Source organism: Dermacentor albipictus, chromosome 3 (genome assembly GCF_038994185.2).
Source record: "Dermacentor albipictus isolate Rhodes 1998 colony chromosome 3, USDA_Dalb.pri_finalv2, whole genome shotgun sequence".
NCBI classification, from domain to species: domain Eukaryota; kingdom Metazoa; phylum Arthropoda; class Arachnida; order Ixodida; family Ixodidae; genus Dermacentor; species Dermacentor albipictus.
In genome coordinates this window covers 2,528,050-2,541,014 of record NC_091823.1, presented here as the reverse complement: position 1 = coordinate 2,541,014, position 12,965 = coordinate 2,528,050, and the positions used below count along the sequence as shown (strand labels likewise).

The window sequence follows — 12,965 nt, the reverse complement described above, 5'->3', positions numbered from 1 at the left end:
TTCATGGTCTACGCTAAGCTCAGCGAAGGCCCGTACGTCAGCGTAGCACGATGCGTCTACGAAACTGTTCTGCGAAGCCCGTTCACGAGCCTTATTGAGGAGGGCTTTCCCGTGCGCCTGACATCTCCCCACGTTGTGTTCCGGATGGACGTTTCCTAGGATCGAGGCGACAGCTATGCGGTTCCGTTGCTGTCGAGGGATGCTGCAGGACTTTGTCTTAACTGATAATGCTGCTCTTCAATTTATTTCCATTTTTCCGAGTTCTGTGAGACGTCGGCCTTAGGCCTATCCTCCCATATGCCGCCGCCGGGGCGCTTGTCAGAGTCTGCCTTCGCGGACATGCGTTTCGAGACAGCCGACTTCCATACAAATTCTGCCCAAAACTCCTCAGGCCGAAGGTGCTCCCCTTCAATTGCCATCTGCATATTCACTGATCTCTAGGAATCGTAGCATCAGCAGCACTTCTTGGCACCGATGGGCACTACGCCTGGCCAGGCCTAGTTGGCAAAGCGGCGGCGAGGTCCGAGCACAAAAACGTTCATAAAATCAAAAAGAAGCCCCTTATGGGTGAAAGTCCGATATTGATGTGGTCCTCTTCCACTTAGACGTGCTTTCGTACCAACCTTTTGTAGAATAGTGGTGGAAACCTTGTCCAAATCATTCAAGACATCAGTAGCCGATGTGGAGCTCTGGCGCTTGCGTTCTTCCGATCTGTGCGGAGGCCATGATAAAACAGGCGGGAAAACTGCACACAAGCAACAGACACACCAACACATACATGTACTCGCATGCAAATACACTCCCATACATACATACTCTGCTATCAGGGAAAGTTACTTAGACCAGGAGAATATTTTATGCACGAAGTGGGCGCATCAAGGAACGCGGCGCAACGCGAACGAGTATCACAAATTTGATTCTAAAATTGTAGATTTAACAGCTTCCATGAAACATACAATGTCTTATTCACTATGATGCTCCAAATAGCGGATCAGATTGACAGCTTTTAACAAGCGTATCTAAGTTAGCGTCGTCATTCTTATTAATGTGTTATCATTAGCACTGTCATAGTGGCAAAATACCAAGTTTATAAAGTGTTGCAGCCAGTCACGCGATATATATATATATATATATATATATATATATATATATATATATATATATATATATATATATATATATATATATATATATATATATATATATATATATATATATATATATATATATATATATATATATATAAAAGACCGGTCTCGTGCTGCAAGTGCACGCTCTGTTTGAAAGACCTGTTCCTCGGCCTAGTGAGAATGGTGTGTCACCTGTTGGTGCAGCAATCCCGAATAAGAAGGTTCGCGTGCGCGAGCGGCGGCTGCTCAAGGACTTCAGCATCACGCTGATGGACGCGTCCGACCCGGACCTGCTGTCGCGCCACTCGAGCTGCGCCGACGTCAGCAGCAGGCACGAGGAAGAGACCGAGGCTCGGCCCAGCTACAGCCGGGTGCTGCAGCGCTGGAGGGACCTGGTCAAGGCGCTGCAGGTGTCGCCCATTGGCACCAGCAAGAATCTGGGCACACCTACTCGCACCTCGGTGCTCAGGTGAGTTGGGCAGCCGCACGTGGCGTATTGTATGCCCCACATGGTTTCGGATACGGCGTATAAAAAACGTGCACCTCGAGCACCGCTTCGTAGAAGCATGAACTGAAGGGGTGCAAACACGATGTTTCTCTTCGCCGCCTCCAGGCTCTTTCCTCCTCCGGCGATCGCTTCTCTCGCGGCGAAAAACAGAATGTCGCGCATTTGCCAGGTGAGACATCTACGTTTGCGCGTGAAAAGAAAACTCAAATCATGGAATTGACTTTCCTGAGGCAACGTATGGACACTAGGGCATGCCGCGCTGCGCGGTATAATTTCGGCTACCTGGCGTTTTCTATTTTTGCAGTGGTGCTGTTTGTGGCTAGCGTTCCGTGCATTTTTCGTCTGTGTTAACAAAAAAGTGGGCCGATCCTCGTGATATTCCGAAGGGGTCTAAGCACATACCCCTGGCACATACCCGTGTGGACTCCGGGTAGGGGGCTCCGGGACCTGCAGCGCGCCCTTTAACTACCCTTGTCACACATGGGACCCAAAGAGGTCCCAGACACAAGGGTAAGAACAGATGTTTTTGAAAAATGTTCTTACAATTTCTTTTCAAAAAGGACTGTTGTTTACATAAACGCCCAAGACAACGAACTAGAGCTTTGGTGTTTGTTTTTGAGCAGGAATGAAGGTGTTTCTTCGTTTAGTGCTTGTTCACATTTGAGTTTTACTGAAGCGCACGTAAGACCTCGACAGAAAATGAAGTAGAAAGGGCAGCGTTTGTTTAGGTTGTAAAGAAGCCTGCGTACTGAAGTATAATGCAATAAGATTGCGAGTTGGGCTAGTTGGTTGGCGTTTATATTTCAGTTAGTTTGAAGCACACCTAAAACGCGGACACAGGAAGGAAGTCCTATGCTGTCTACTTCCGTTCTGTGTCCATGTCACAGGTATGTTCAATCTAACTTAGATATGCACATGAACTTACGATGGCTCAACTCGCCATCTTATTGCAATGTGCTTGTCAGGTTTTGCTGGAAGTTTTCGGGCCGGCATATAGATGTGTGTCAGTGTAGTGTGTCTGCCTAGTGAGTTTTATTTTCTTACCGTGATGGGTAGCGCGTAGATATCGCTAATTCAATCGGATCTTAGCCCAAATGGCTGACCCACGTCGGCCACGCCTTAAAGCCCCTTTAACTTCGTAAAGTAGAGACACTCTCCTGCTCCGCCTTCATTCTTTCTCGTTTCTCCTCTCTTTCACCCTCCCTCTTCGACGTTACGCCGCCTACACCGCTCGAGCGAAATTGGCGCTTAAGCACGACTGTAAACAAACGAAGCCGGCGCGAGGGCCCACGTGATGATATATGGGCCAATAGCGACGTGGCGTCGGCCTCGGCCAGAGCGCGCGAGGCGGAGGCGCCATTCGTGAAAGCGTGTGGCTATTTTACGAAGTTTAAGGGATTTTACCACTTCTACGCCAGCACTGCCCTCTCTCCCTGTCGGCGTTCCAAGCGCTTGCGTATCTAGTGTCATCGAAACGTGACACATGTCTGTGTTCCTGCGGGGCGCTGATCCCGTCGTCCACGCGAATATATATAAAAAACCAGAAAGACAAGTTGCCGTTCTCCATTTTGAATTTCACATCGCTTTTGTCGTCGTGATGGGGAAGCCGCGTATAGACCTGACTCACGAGGAGCAACGCGCCTTCGAAGAGCGACGTCCCGCATGCGCTTGGCGTTTTGTGCGTGATATTCATCGAGGGGGGGTTGTGCCCGCCCGCCAGAATTTCATTGTCGTCTCTGTTCGTGCCGGTGCTCTTCGTAGGCGCGTTGCTTCTCGGGAGTCTGCACTACACGCAAATATGGTAGAATTAATATAACAATAACACAGTGATACAAGAGTGCGTGTATGTTTACCTATCTCAAGATGACCCCCATTAAGACAATAAAGGTGTTCGTACTTTTCTTCAAAAATCTCTGTCACCTCTGTCTCGTGCACTAAACATCTTCGCTGGTCATCCACCTGCACAGAGTGGAATGGCTCATGATTTTTAAACCCCAGCTTTTAGTGCGGAGCGCACTGTAGTATCTACAATTGCTAACGCAAAATTTCAATAGCTAATCGCGGCCACCGTTTAAGCCAAGCCGATCGTTGTCGTCTCCGGCGTCACGGCTGAAACCGCATGGTGGCTAAAATTTCTACATCAAAGCGCCGCGCGTAACTGCCTAAGGCACAGTGTGCCTGACAAACTAGTGATCGAACTTGGCGATGTGCACCCACTCCGGCTGCAGATACGGATGATGCAGCCGAAATTCGGTGTGTATGCCGAGCCGGTCATAAGCCCACGCGGCGAGACATCCACAGTGTACAAGTAGCTGTCTCGGTGGCTGTGATGGTTGCATTTTCTGCGAGTATACCACGTGTTTCTACGAACACTAAGTAATATCCAAAAATAGCAGTTCTTAAATAAAAAAATTCGGATTGACCCCTCTTTCAATAGGAATCGGTAGAACACGAAAGTGAAATGTGTCTTCACAGAGGCTGTTGCTTGTCTGCGTTGTAAACTCACGGTCTGCTGCCGCGAAACGCGCACGATTTGCGGGTCGGCGACAGTGTTGCATGTTGACTCGGCGTGCGGCGTCCTGCTGGCGAGCGGCGTCCAGCTGCCGAGTCACTTTGACGACGGTACGAGCATTTTCGTCCGACCCCGGAGTGTCTTGCGCAGCCAGTTGAGTTGCGACGGGCTCAGCTTATAGACTGCGAATGGCAAAGTTCGCAGCGTGCGCCGCCAACGGGCCAAGACATTCGACTTCACGCTGGTATCTCTCTCGCCGGACCAAAGCGAAATTCGCCTGCCGACGCCGTTACCTTTCTGCACCGCTTAGCGCAGTATTTTTCTTAGTTAGTGCCATTGCAAGCCAAGCAGTAGGCGGCGTGTAAGCATTGCTGATGCATGTTGAAGTTGCACACCGTAGGCGACGAGACGCCACAGGCTAATTCTGCGCAAAAGCCAAACCATGTGCTGCAAGTGCCACCACGAGGCTATATAGCGTTGGAGCCTCCGTTGCCCAGTGTCTACCGAAGCGCTCTCTGTGGGCGCTCGTTAGTGTCATGATGTTCTACTGCTACTTCACTACTGCTATTTCCATCTTACAAATTGGTTAGAGCACTGACAAAGGTGCGAGGCGTACACAGGTAATATCCTTGCACAGTGGTCTATAGTTCCGGGCTAACTGGCTCATTATCGGATATACACTAGAGACTCATTTTTGATCGCTACTTAATACGGTACAGCGGCACGGGACATGTTATGTCATGCGTGAATACACGTCGTATATCTAGAATTACTGGGCCACCATTAACCATAAATTAAGCCACCCTAACCGTGATTATGCAGCCAACATGGCGGCATCCATGGCGTCTAAAGGCGTCTGGACGCCTTCTGGACGCAGTACAGAAGAGCTGCTGCCACCGCATGGCGTATAGCCTGAAACAGCAGCTTTCCCTCTCTCAGTCATGAAGGCTGTTGCTGAAGCCGGTTTGCGGAAAGTAAAGGGCCTAGCAGGCCAGAAGTAACCGACATCAGAGCGAAGGAAGCAACTAGAAGTAGTACCATACATTCATAACATTTCCCACAGCATCAAGAAGGTGGTGGGAAGGCAAGGTATGTGCGTTGTGTTTTCTGTACCTTGCAAATTGTCTACCTTGTGTGGGAAGGGCCTGTAAAGTTAAACATGTGACACCCTTCATCAAGTGCAACACTGGTGTTGTTTACCGCATTCCGGTGGCTTGTGGTAAAGTCTATATAGGCCAGACAGGTAGGTGTGTTAATAAGCGCTTGCGAGAACATAACCTATTTTTAAGCGGGGACTAGGGAAGCAATTTGGCGGTTCATTACCGCTGTTGCAATAAGTGCAAAAAAAAGGTGCGCCATTGTTCGGTCGTGTGACCATGTTAGGGAAGGGCAAGACTAGATACGAACTCGAAATCTTAGAAGCTTTTCACATGGTAAATGAGAAAGAAATTTGTGTCACTGATACGGCTTTATGTTTAACAAGCAAGGAACGTGCTTACCTATCGAGTAGGTAAAATGTAATTATAAAAATTTGACATTTATGGACAGGTCTTGGGAGGGGTAGAAGTTGCGCATGCGTCGGCTGTTTTCACACGGTAATGTATCTTCAAGGTGTTATCTATGCACATGTCTTGGGAGGAGTTGAAGATACGCATGCGTCGGCGGTTGTGTGTGGCAATGTACAATTCAATGAAGTACAGTTGAAAGTCCAGAGTCCATCCGCGTCTAACGCCTTTTCCTTGTGTGCGCTTCGTTTGTGTTTCGCTGGCACCCCCTTTTTTCAAGTTCATCATGCACCAGCTGGCCCAATAGCTCGCGCTAATTTACCTTAGGTATGTTTTGTTGTAAATATCGAGATCGGCTGTCTGTTATCGCGCTGTTGGGACTACATACACGGTACCGAGTCATAAAACTGGTTTGATTTCTAGTGAGCAGATGGTGCCACAGCATTAGCATTAGTGATGCGTTGAAGATGCAGAACGATCTAAAAGTGTAATTGTTCACTGCATCATTAATTTGCTGCCCCACTGTAGCATGGTACGTGATGACGATAGCGACAAAGCGCCAAGTAGACGTCGAGCAGACGCTGTGGCCTTTTGTGAAACATTTGTATAACATTTGTGAACATGTGGAACATTTGTAAGGGCATTCACCCGTATTTCTTGCGAAGGAGAGTGCATGATAACTGCAAGGAAAGCGTACAGGGAAGCGAAGACGTGCTGTCGTATCCCTGTAAACGCAGCTTATGGTTACGGCGTCAAAACATTGTGCCGCTCCACCAACCATGGAGCATGTAACAGGATGACATGTACACCCTGAGCAGACGACGTGGTGCGGATGAGTGCATCTCGAGTGACATTCGCCCTTCCTATTGGAAAAGAATTCGCGTAGCTTCCACAGTGCTGAAACAAGGCCAGATATTTTACTCCTTGGCGGTGACGTCACGTCCGCTACATCTGTTACAGGATGTCAAGCGTCGAGCCCGGCATACAACACTTTTGTGTTAGAAGGAGCGTTCCTTCGGAGAAATTCTGTGAGTGCTAACGATTACAGGGTGACGGTTCCCGACGTCACGATACAGCTTCAGTTGGAGTCGTGTGGATTGACGTCCATCAGCAGCAACCAAATGCAGATGGCGGGGCCCTTTTGAAGGAGACGTTGCCTAGCAATGGCTTTCAGCGCCGTTGCTACTGCACTGCGAGTAGGCCGCGCATGCACAGGCCTTCTGAAAAGCAGCGTGAGCACGAACAATAGCAGAGGGTAGTGAAACAGCAGTATGACCAGCAGCGGCGTGCTGTGAGACTCGAAGAATTTCGTGTGCAAGGGGCTGATCGTGTAACGTACTCAATTGTCTAACGTCGGCAACAGCACCGCTGTACATACACTTTCACAGGGGGCAACGGAGGCGCATTGTTGAAATAATACTTAGTCTCCATAGAAACGCCATATATATTGCCTTGGACGATCATGGACGATACGGAGTATCGGCAGGGGCAATGACACCAGTAGTTAAAACAGGTCGACGGTGCATCAGGTAGAAGCAAGATGGCCATATAGGAAACGTGAAAGTGCGTAACCAGCACTCCCTCAAGGAGCCGCGAGCCAAAGTGACGAAGGGCAAGGTAGAGTGGGAATAACGGTGGAGACGTCCATAGCGAGCATGTCTGGTTGAGGCGCTCCGTGAACTTGTTCGTGCGCGATGGATGAGCTAACGTGGACTGGTGATGAGTGGATCACCATTGGGGAAAAGATCGTATACGAATTTGGCAAGAACGCAAGATTGGTTGGAGATGATACTAGACAGAATATTAAAACGGGTGTAGTGCATGTTCGCAACGGCACACCCCACCATACCCCCCCACACCATATCGCACCACGCCATACTGTGCACTGGCTCATGGGGACGCTGCCCAGCTCGAAGAAGAAAACCGGCTGAAGGCAGCACGACAGGCAGCGAAAGACGCCAGGGAGACAAAGCGCACTGCCCAGACAGAAGAAAAAGCCCTGAAAGAGGCGCCACGCAGCCTGGCGCCATCTCTCCAGCCGACGCATAACCTGCGCTGCGAAACTCACGGACCTCTGGCGTTTAAAGAGCATACGCAACACTGTCTCAGCATCAAAAGATGACAGTGAAGTGTATGGTGCCCTGTAAGTGCCTTTTGAACGTCGCCATTGGAAATGACAAATAAAACTTCGGCGTACTAGAAGTTACAGCTTGAGTGATATTGCCAACAAACATTAGGAAGAACTCGGAAGCAATATTTGTGTAACTTGTTTGGGCAGTAACTAGCGTATGTTATGCGTTGCTGTACAGAGGGTTGGAGGCCAGAGACCGCATTTTTTAAAATTTTAATTGGTCTCCTGGATTATCTCGTTTTCTTCTCACAACTTGCCCGAATGTTCTCGTTGGGTGCCCAGATAACGACTCTGGCTTTCGGCGCAAAATCATTTGACGATCGCCGACAAAAGGAGGTAAAAGCATTTCATCCTTGAAAGCATAACCGCTGTTTGACAGTGGTTAACGCTAACGAGACGTTTGTTTTTCAGCACGACGCTGGCACTTAAGTTACGCTCCTAGAAAAAGGAGTTCTATAAAAGCTTTTCCCAGGATACCCGAGAAAAGTGACCAACTGTTGCTTGTGCAGGGCGAAACTGGAGCACCAGGTGAGCACCGAGATTGAGCAGGACGACGACGCACCCTTGGCGACCGTGGACGAGGCTGGAGAGCCTGCTGTGAGAGCGGAGCGTGCCAGCGAGACTCCGCAGCTGGACTCGATAGTACCAGGCGCTGCACCGGGAGAACAAGCCAGCAACGCTCCAAAGAGCTGGTTGTAGTTGCGGGTGTAGCTTCGCCTGAATGATCTTATGTAATGCTCCTGCGTCAGAGGAGGCCGGCAGAAGAGGCATTTCATGGCACGCGTTAAAATGAAAGAAATGCGCAAGCACCCAAGTTCGATGCCGTTTCCGCTTTCATCAACGCCTCTTCCAGTGACTCAGTACATAAACACAGGACCAGTTGTTGATCCCAAAAGCGTAAGATGGCCCAAGTAAAGCCTCGCGTCACTCGTCTGTAGCAGCTAAACGGCACCTAAGGTGCCATTGCCATGGGCTGAGGCTCCACGGCACCAGCGCACGTCGACTGAATGGGGCAAAGGACACAGCTGCTGCCCCGCACCAGGTGTTGTGGGAGGGGAAAGGGCATCGCCGTGACGGGACGTCACCCTCACTCTCGCAAGCCTGTATTATCCGCGGAAGCTCTCGCCTCGTTCTAACTGTGTCTTGGTAAAGCAAAATCAAAACGCGCCAAGCGACTCAACGTGCTCACTTCCCCGCGAGGAGCTCATAATCGCTCAGCGCGGTTCAATTGGGCATTAATGCTTCCGCATCTACAACTCATAAGAAGTGCTGAGATGTCCTAGGATTTTGCGATAGCAATTATGTGTACACCCCAAGCGATTTTTTTTTTCACGACGACTCAAAATCAACAAATCGCTCCAGCCGGCCATTTTTTGTTTTCCAACAATTCAAGGGTCGGGACTGTACAAAACAAGGGCATGCAAAACGTACCATTCACGAACAGGCAGAGACACCAGCGAAAGCACCATATAAAAACCTTTTCAATAACGCGACTGTTCTAGCTAAAATAAACATCAAAACTTCAGTATATCGATATGTACGCGCTTTTGGTTGAAATGCTCTCGGAAATTGCTGCATTTCATAGTGTTGAATTAGTTTCAGTGCCATCTACAGCAACCGTTGCATACTATTTCGGGTGGCCATGAAAAAAATACAGAGCAATGGGTCTGCAACATTGGGTGCTGCAAGTTTTGCTTCTTCTTTAACTGCAACAACTTCCATTCGGCGATTACACCTTCGGAAATTGGGCGTCTGTACGTTGTTCTGCGTCAATAAAAGATATGGGACATGCCAGCAGAAAATATCTGGATGCGCCAAGTCAACCCTCAAGGCCATGACTGAAAAATCAGAACAGTGGTTCTCGGCCAGCTCGTTAGGCTAATCTGTGGGCGCTGACTATCCACTCATAACCTGTTCTCATGCAACATACGTTCGTCCGACAGGCACTTAGTAATTTATGACGACAATGACAACGTGAAGCTTCGAGTTTGCGTTTGGAAAAAACACTTTGTGAGCCAAGGTGAAAACTTTGTGAGCCAAGGTGACGACACTGTACATAGCAAAACACTCTATCGCTAATGTCAGTACACAGAAATTCTCCCTGTCTCAATGCGTATTGCAACCCACGTATACTTGGCGCGCACGATTCCTGAGTCACTTGCCTCCAGGCACATTGAAGTCTAGTTTATTGCGTAAACCAGGGACATCATAACACAGGCTCGTGATACGAGTTATCGCGAGACACGTTTGGTGGAAGGATGAGGCGGGCGAGGAGGATGGCCGTAACACACTCACGCATGCCTAGTCTGCGCGAAAGCAATTAGATTATGCACGACTGCATGAGAAAGATCTGCTTCCCTATGATTTCACTGCGAAAGAACTGCGTACTATGATAACCATTCCTAAGATTTACAACGGTGCCAGACGAGATTCAACTCTTTATACAAACCATCTCGGCAATTTTGCGAATGTTTGAGAGTACAGGGATGATTCTCTCACATGACATACGAATCTGAAATTTTCTCTGCTGAAATGCCGACAAAAACTACGCAGTTTTCGCAACAAATATGGGATTTTCACTGCATTAAATGTGTTTAGAGTTGTGTTATGCGTGCGGATGCTTTTTCTTAATTATTTAGGCAGAAACAGCGATGATTGCATCAGTACACCGGGAGTTTCAAGCACGGTGATTACCAATAACAGATATAAGCCAACAATCAAAGACACCAAGGGCCACATAGGGAAAATTACTTGTACATACTAATTGAGTTAATGAAATGATGAAATAATGAAAATGAAAGTGGATAAACAAGCAACTTGCCGCAGGTGAGATACGAACCCACGTCTTTGAATTACGTGTCTGATGCTCTTACCAATTGCGCTACTACTGCGCTGTTTTCCTACGCACTTTCTGGGGTAGGTATGTTTTACTACTACAACTAACCATGGGAGTGTTAGCTAGCGCCACCATTCACGAACCATGGCGGCGGATGTGGAACATCTGTTGTGCCGCAGGCGTCACGAGTACGTGATCTGGTTGACGGCAACGGATCAATAAACCCACACATGCTACCAGAAGGCATAAATGTTGCCAGACTCAACACCCTTGTAATGCAATGAACGAGAAGAAATGGAACCGAGGGGCCCAATTTTTATTAGTCATATCACTAGAGGACAACAAACAAAGAGACTAAGGACAACATAGGGGAAATTACTTGAACTTACTAATTGAGTTAATGAAATGATTAATTAATGAAAATGAAAGTGGATGAAAATATAACTGGTCGCATATGGGATCCCCCTATTGTTTCTTCATCCACTTCCATTCCAATTTATTTATCATTTTATTAACTAACTTATTAGGTACAAGCAGCGTACCCCTTGTAGTCTTTGGTGTCTTTGTTTGTTGGCTTCTTGTGATATAATTAATAAACATCAGTCACCTCTGCTCCTTTCTTCTCTTTCATTATCAAAAACAGGCAAGTCGAAACAAGATGGGAATTTTGCTGGTCTGAATCACCAATAGCGGCAAACATAAACACTGAGAGTCGTTATAGGCTGCTTAATTGCATGCTACTAATTACCTACTTGATAACTCTCACATGCCGTATGTACACTTACTAGCAAAACAGTTTAGAGTGGTGTCCTGCAGTGCATATTTCTTTTGAAAAATCATCCACTTCATCAAAGAGGTGGTGGTTTTTGCAACTCTTTGTAATGCCAAACTCCTACAAAGCGTTGTTGCGGCGCTAGGTTATCTCTAACCCGGCTCCATATGGTAGCGTGGCGGAGGCTTCGGGTTGAAAAAATCAGAAGCTCGGAAGTTGGGAAATAAAAAACCAAGAGGTTTAGTGGCACTTCAACAAACCATATTTACTTCGTTGAAGAGGAAAAACAGAAAAAAATGGCTGTGGCTTAGGTAAGGTTAAGCCCAGGATGCGAAGCATACTAGCCTATATTTTAGTTGTTGAACCACTGTTTAGCTTGGTGAACTGCTGTTGCTTGGCTATATTTGGTTCGGCTAGACGAAGAAACAACTCATGCGTTACTCTGCTTCGCCTTGGACGCCCCGCATTGGACGCGGTGAGCGTCGAGCAACGCAGCGTTCGGCGCGGCAACGAAATGTGCGCCTGAGCAAGCGACGCACGCCTGAGCCTTAGAAACAGCTCGTTGCTAAGGCAACACCGCATTCACTAGAAGCGCTTTTGTACCGCTTTGAAGCATCGTACTCGTGGCTCAGTGGTAGCGTCTCTGTCTCACACTCCGGAGACCCTGGTTCGATTCCCACCCAGCCCATCTTGCAAGAGTTGAGCCAAAGCCACTTCTCCTCTGTCGTGACGTCACGGTGTCACGTGGTTTCAAGGCGACACCGCCGCGCCTGAGGAGCTGGGTTGAGCTCTCGTAATATGCTTCGCATAAAAGGTGAACCGTTTACCAACGAGCCTCTCAATGAGCGTCGTTTCCATGGCCTAGTGCAGTTTTTCTCTCTCCTCACCGTCATTATAACACCTTTGCTCAAACCCTCCCTCCTGGCGGTAGCCAATCGCACACCGGTCGCAATGCACCAAGACGGCAGCCAATCAAGAAGCACAAGTAACACTGCCGCCTACGGATTATCGGACCGGCGACCCCCACCAAACTCCAGCCGGCGCAAAGGCGGAGAGAGATTCTGCCTAGCGGAGAGAGTCGGCTAGCAGGAGTAAATTCTTTACTGTGTACCTTACGTTGAAGCTCCAACCAAACACAGCTATGCGCCCTCTGCCTGTGTAGCTAACATAACGATCGTATTCCGCGCTCAATTTTCCCGTTCTATTTTCATTTATCCACATTAGTTCGTGTGGAATACACAGTAGCTATTTCTGACTCTAGCAGAGCGTTACCAAAGCTTCTTGATTTTTTTCTTACTTGTTTGAAGTTCGTTGCGGAGAAACGGGTTTTCAAATGTAAAGTGGGTTTTCTCTAGATATTCGTCTACTAGTTGACGCCAGCTCTTTCGTGTAGGTCGTGCATGAGCACTGAGCTAGCGTCTACTGAGCTAGATATTCGTCTACTAGTTGCAGTACTGAGCACTGAGCTAGATATTCGTCTACTAGTTGACGCCAGCTCTTTCGTGTAGGTCGTGCATGAGCACTGAGCTAGCTAACACTGCCGCCTACGGATTATCGGACCGGCGACCCCC

At 48.2% G+C, this 12,965-nt stretch overlaps 1 protein-coding gene across 10 annotated transcripts in view; it reads left to right on the top strand.

Annotated features, from left to right (window-relative positions):
- The window catches only part of LOC135919931 (transient-receptor-potential-like protein), a 397,285-nt gene extending 386,897 nt beyond the window's left edge, over window positions 1-10,388 (top strand). For all 10 annotated transcript variants that reach the window (XM_070534944.1, XM_070534941.1, XM_070534942.1 and 7 more), the window contains 2 exons: window positions 1,335-1,599; window positions 8,296-10,388. In XM_070534944.1, coding sequence (XP_070391045.1) covers window positions 1,335-1,599; window positions 8,296-8,485 — 455 coding nt within the window. In that variant the 3' untranslated portion in view covers window positions 8,486-10,388. The remainder of the gene's footprint in view (window positions 1-1,334; window positions 1,600-8,295) is intronic.
- The last annotated feature ends 2,577 nt before the right edge of the window (window positions 10,389-12,965 follow it).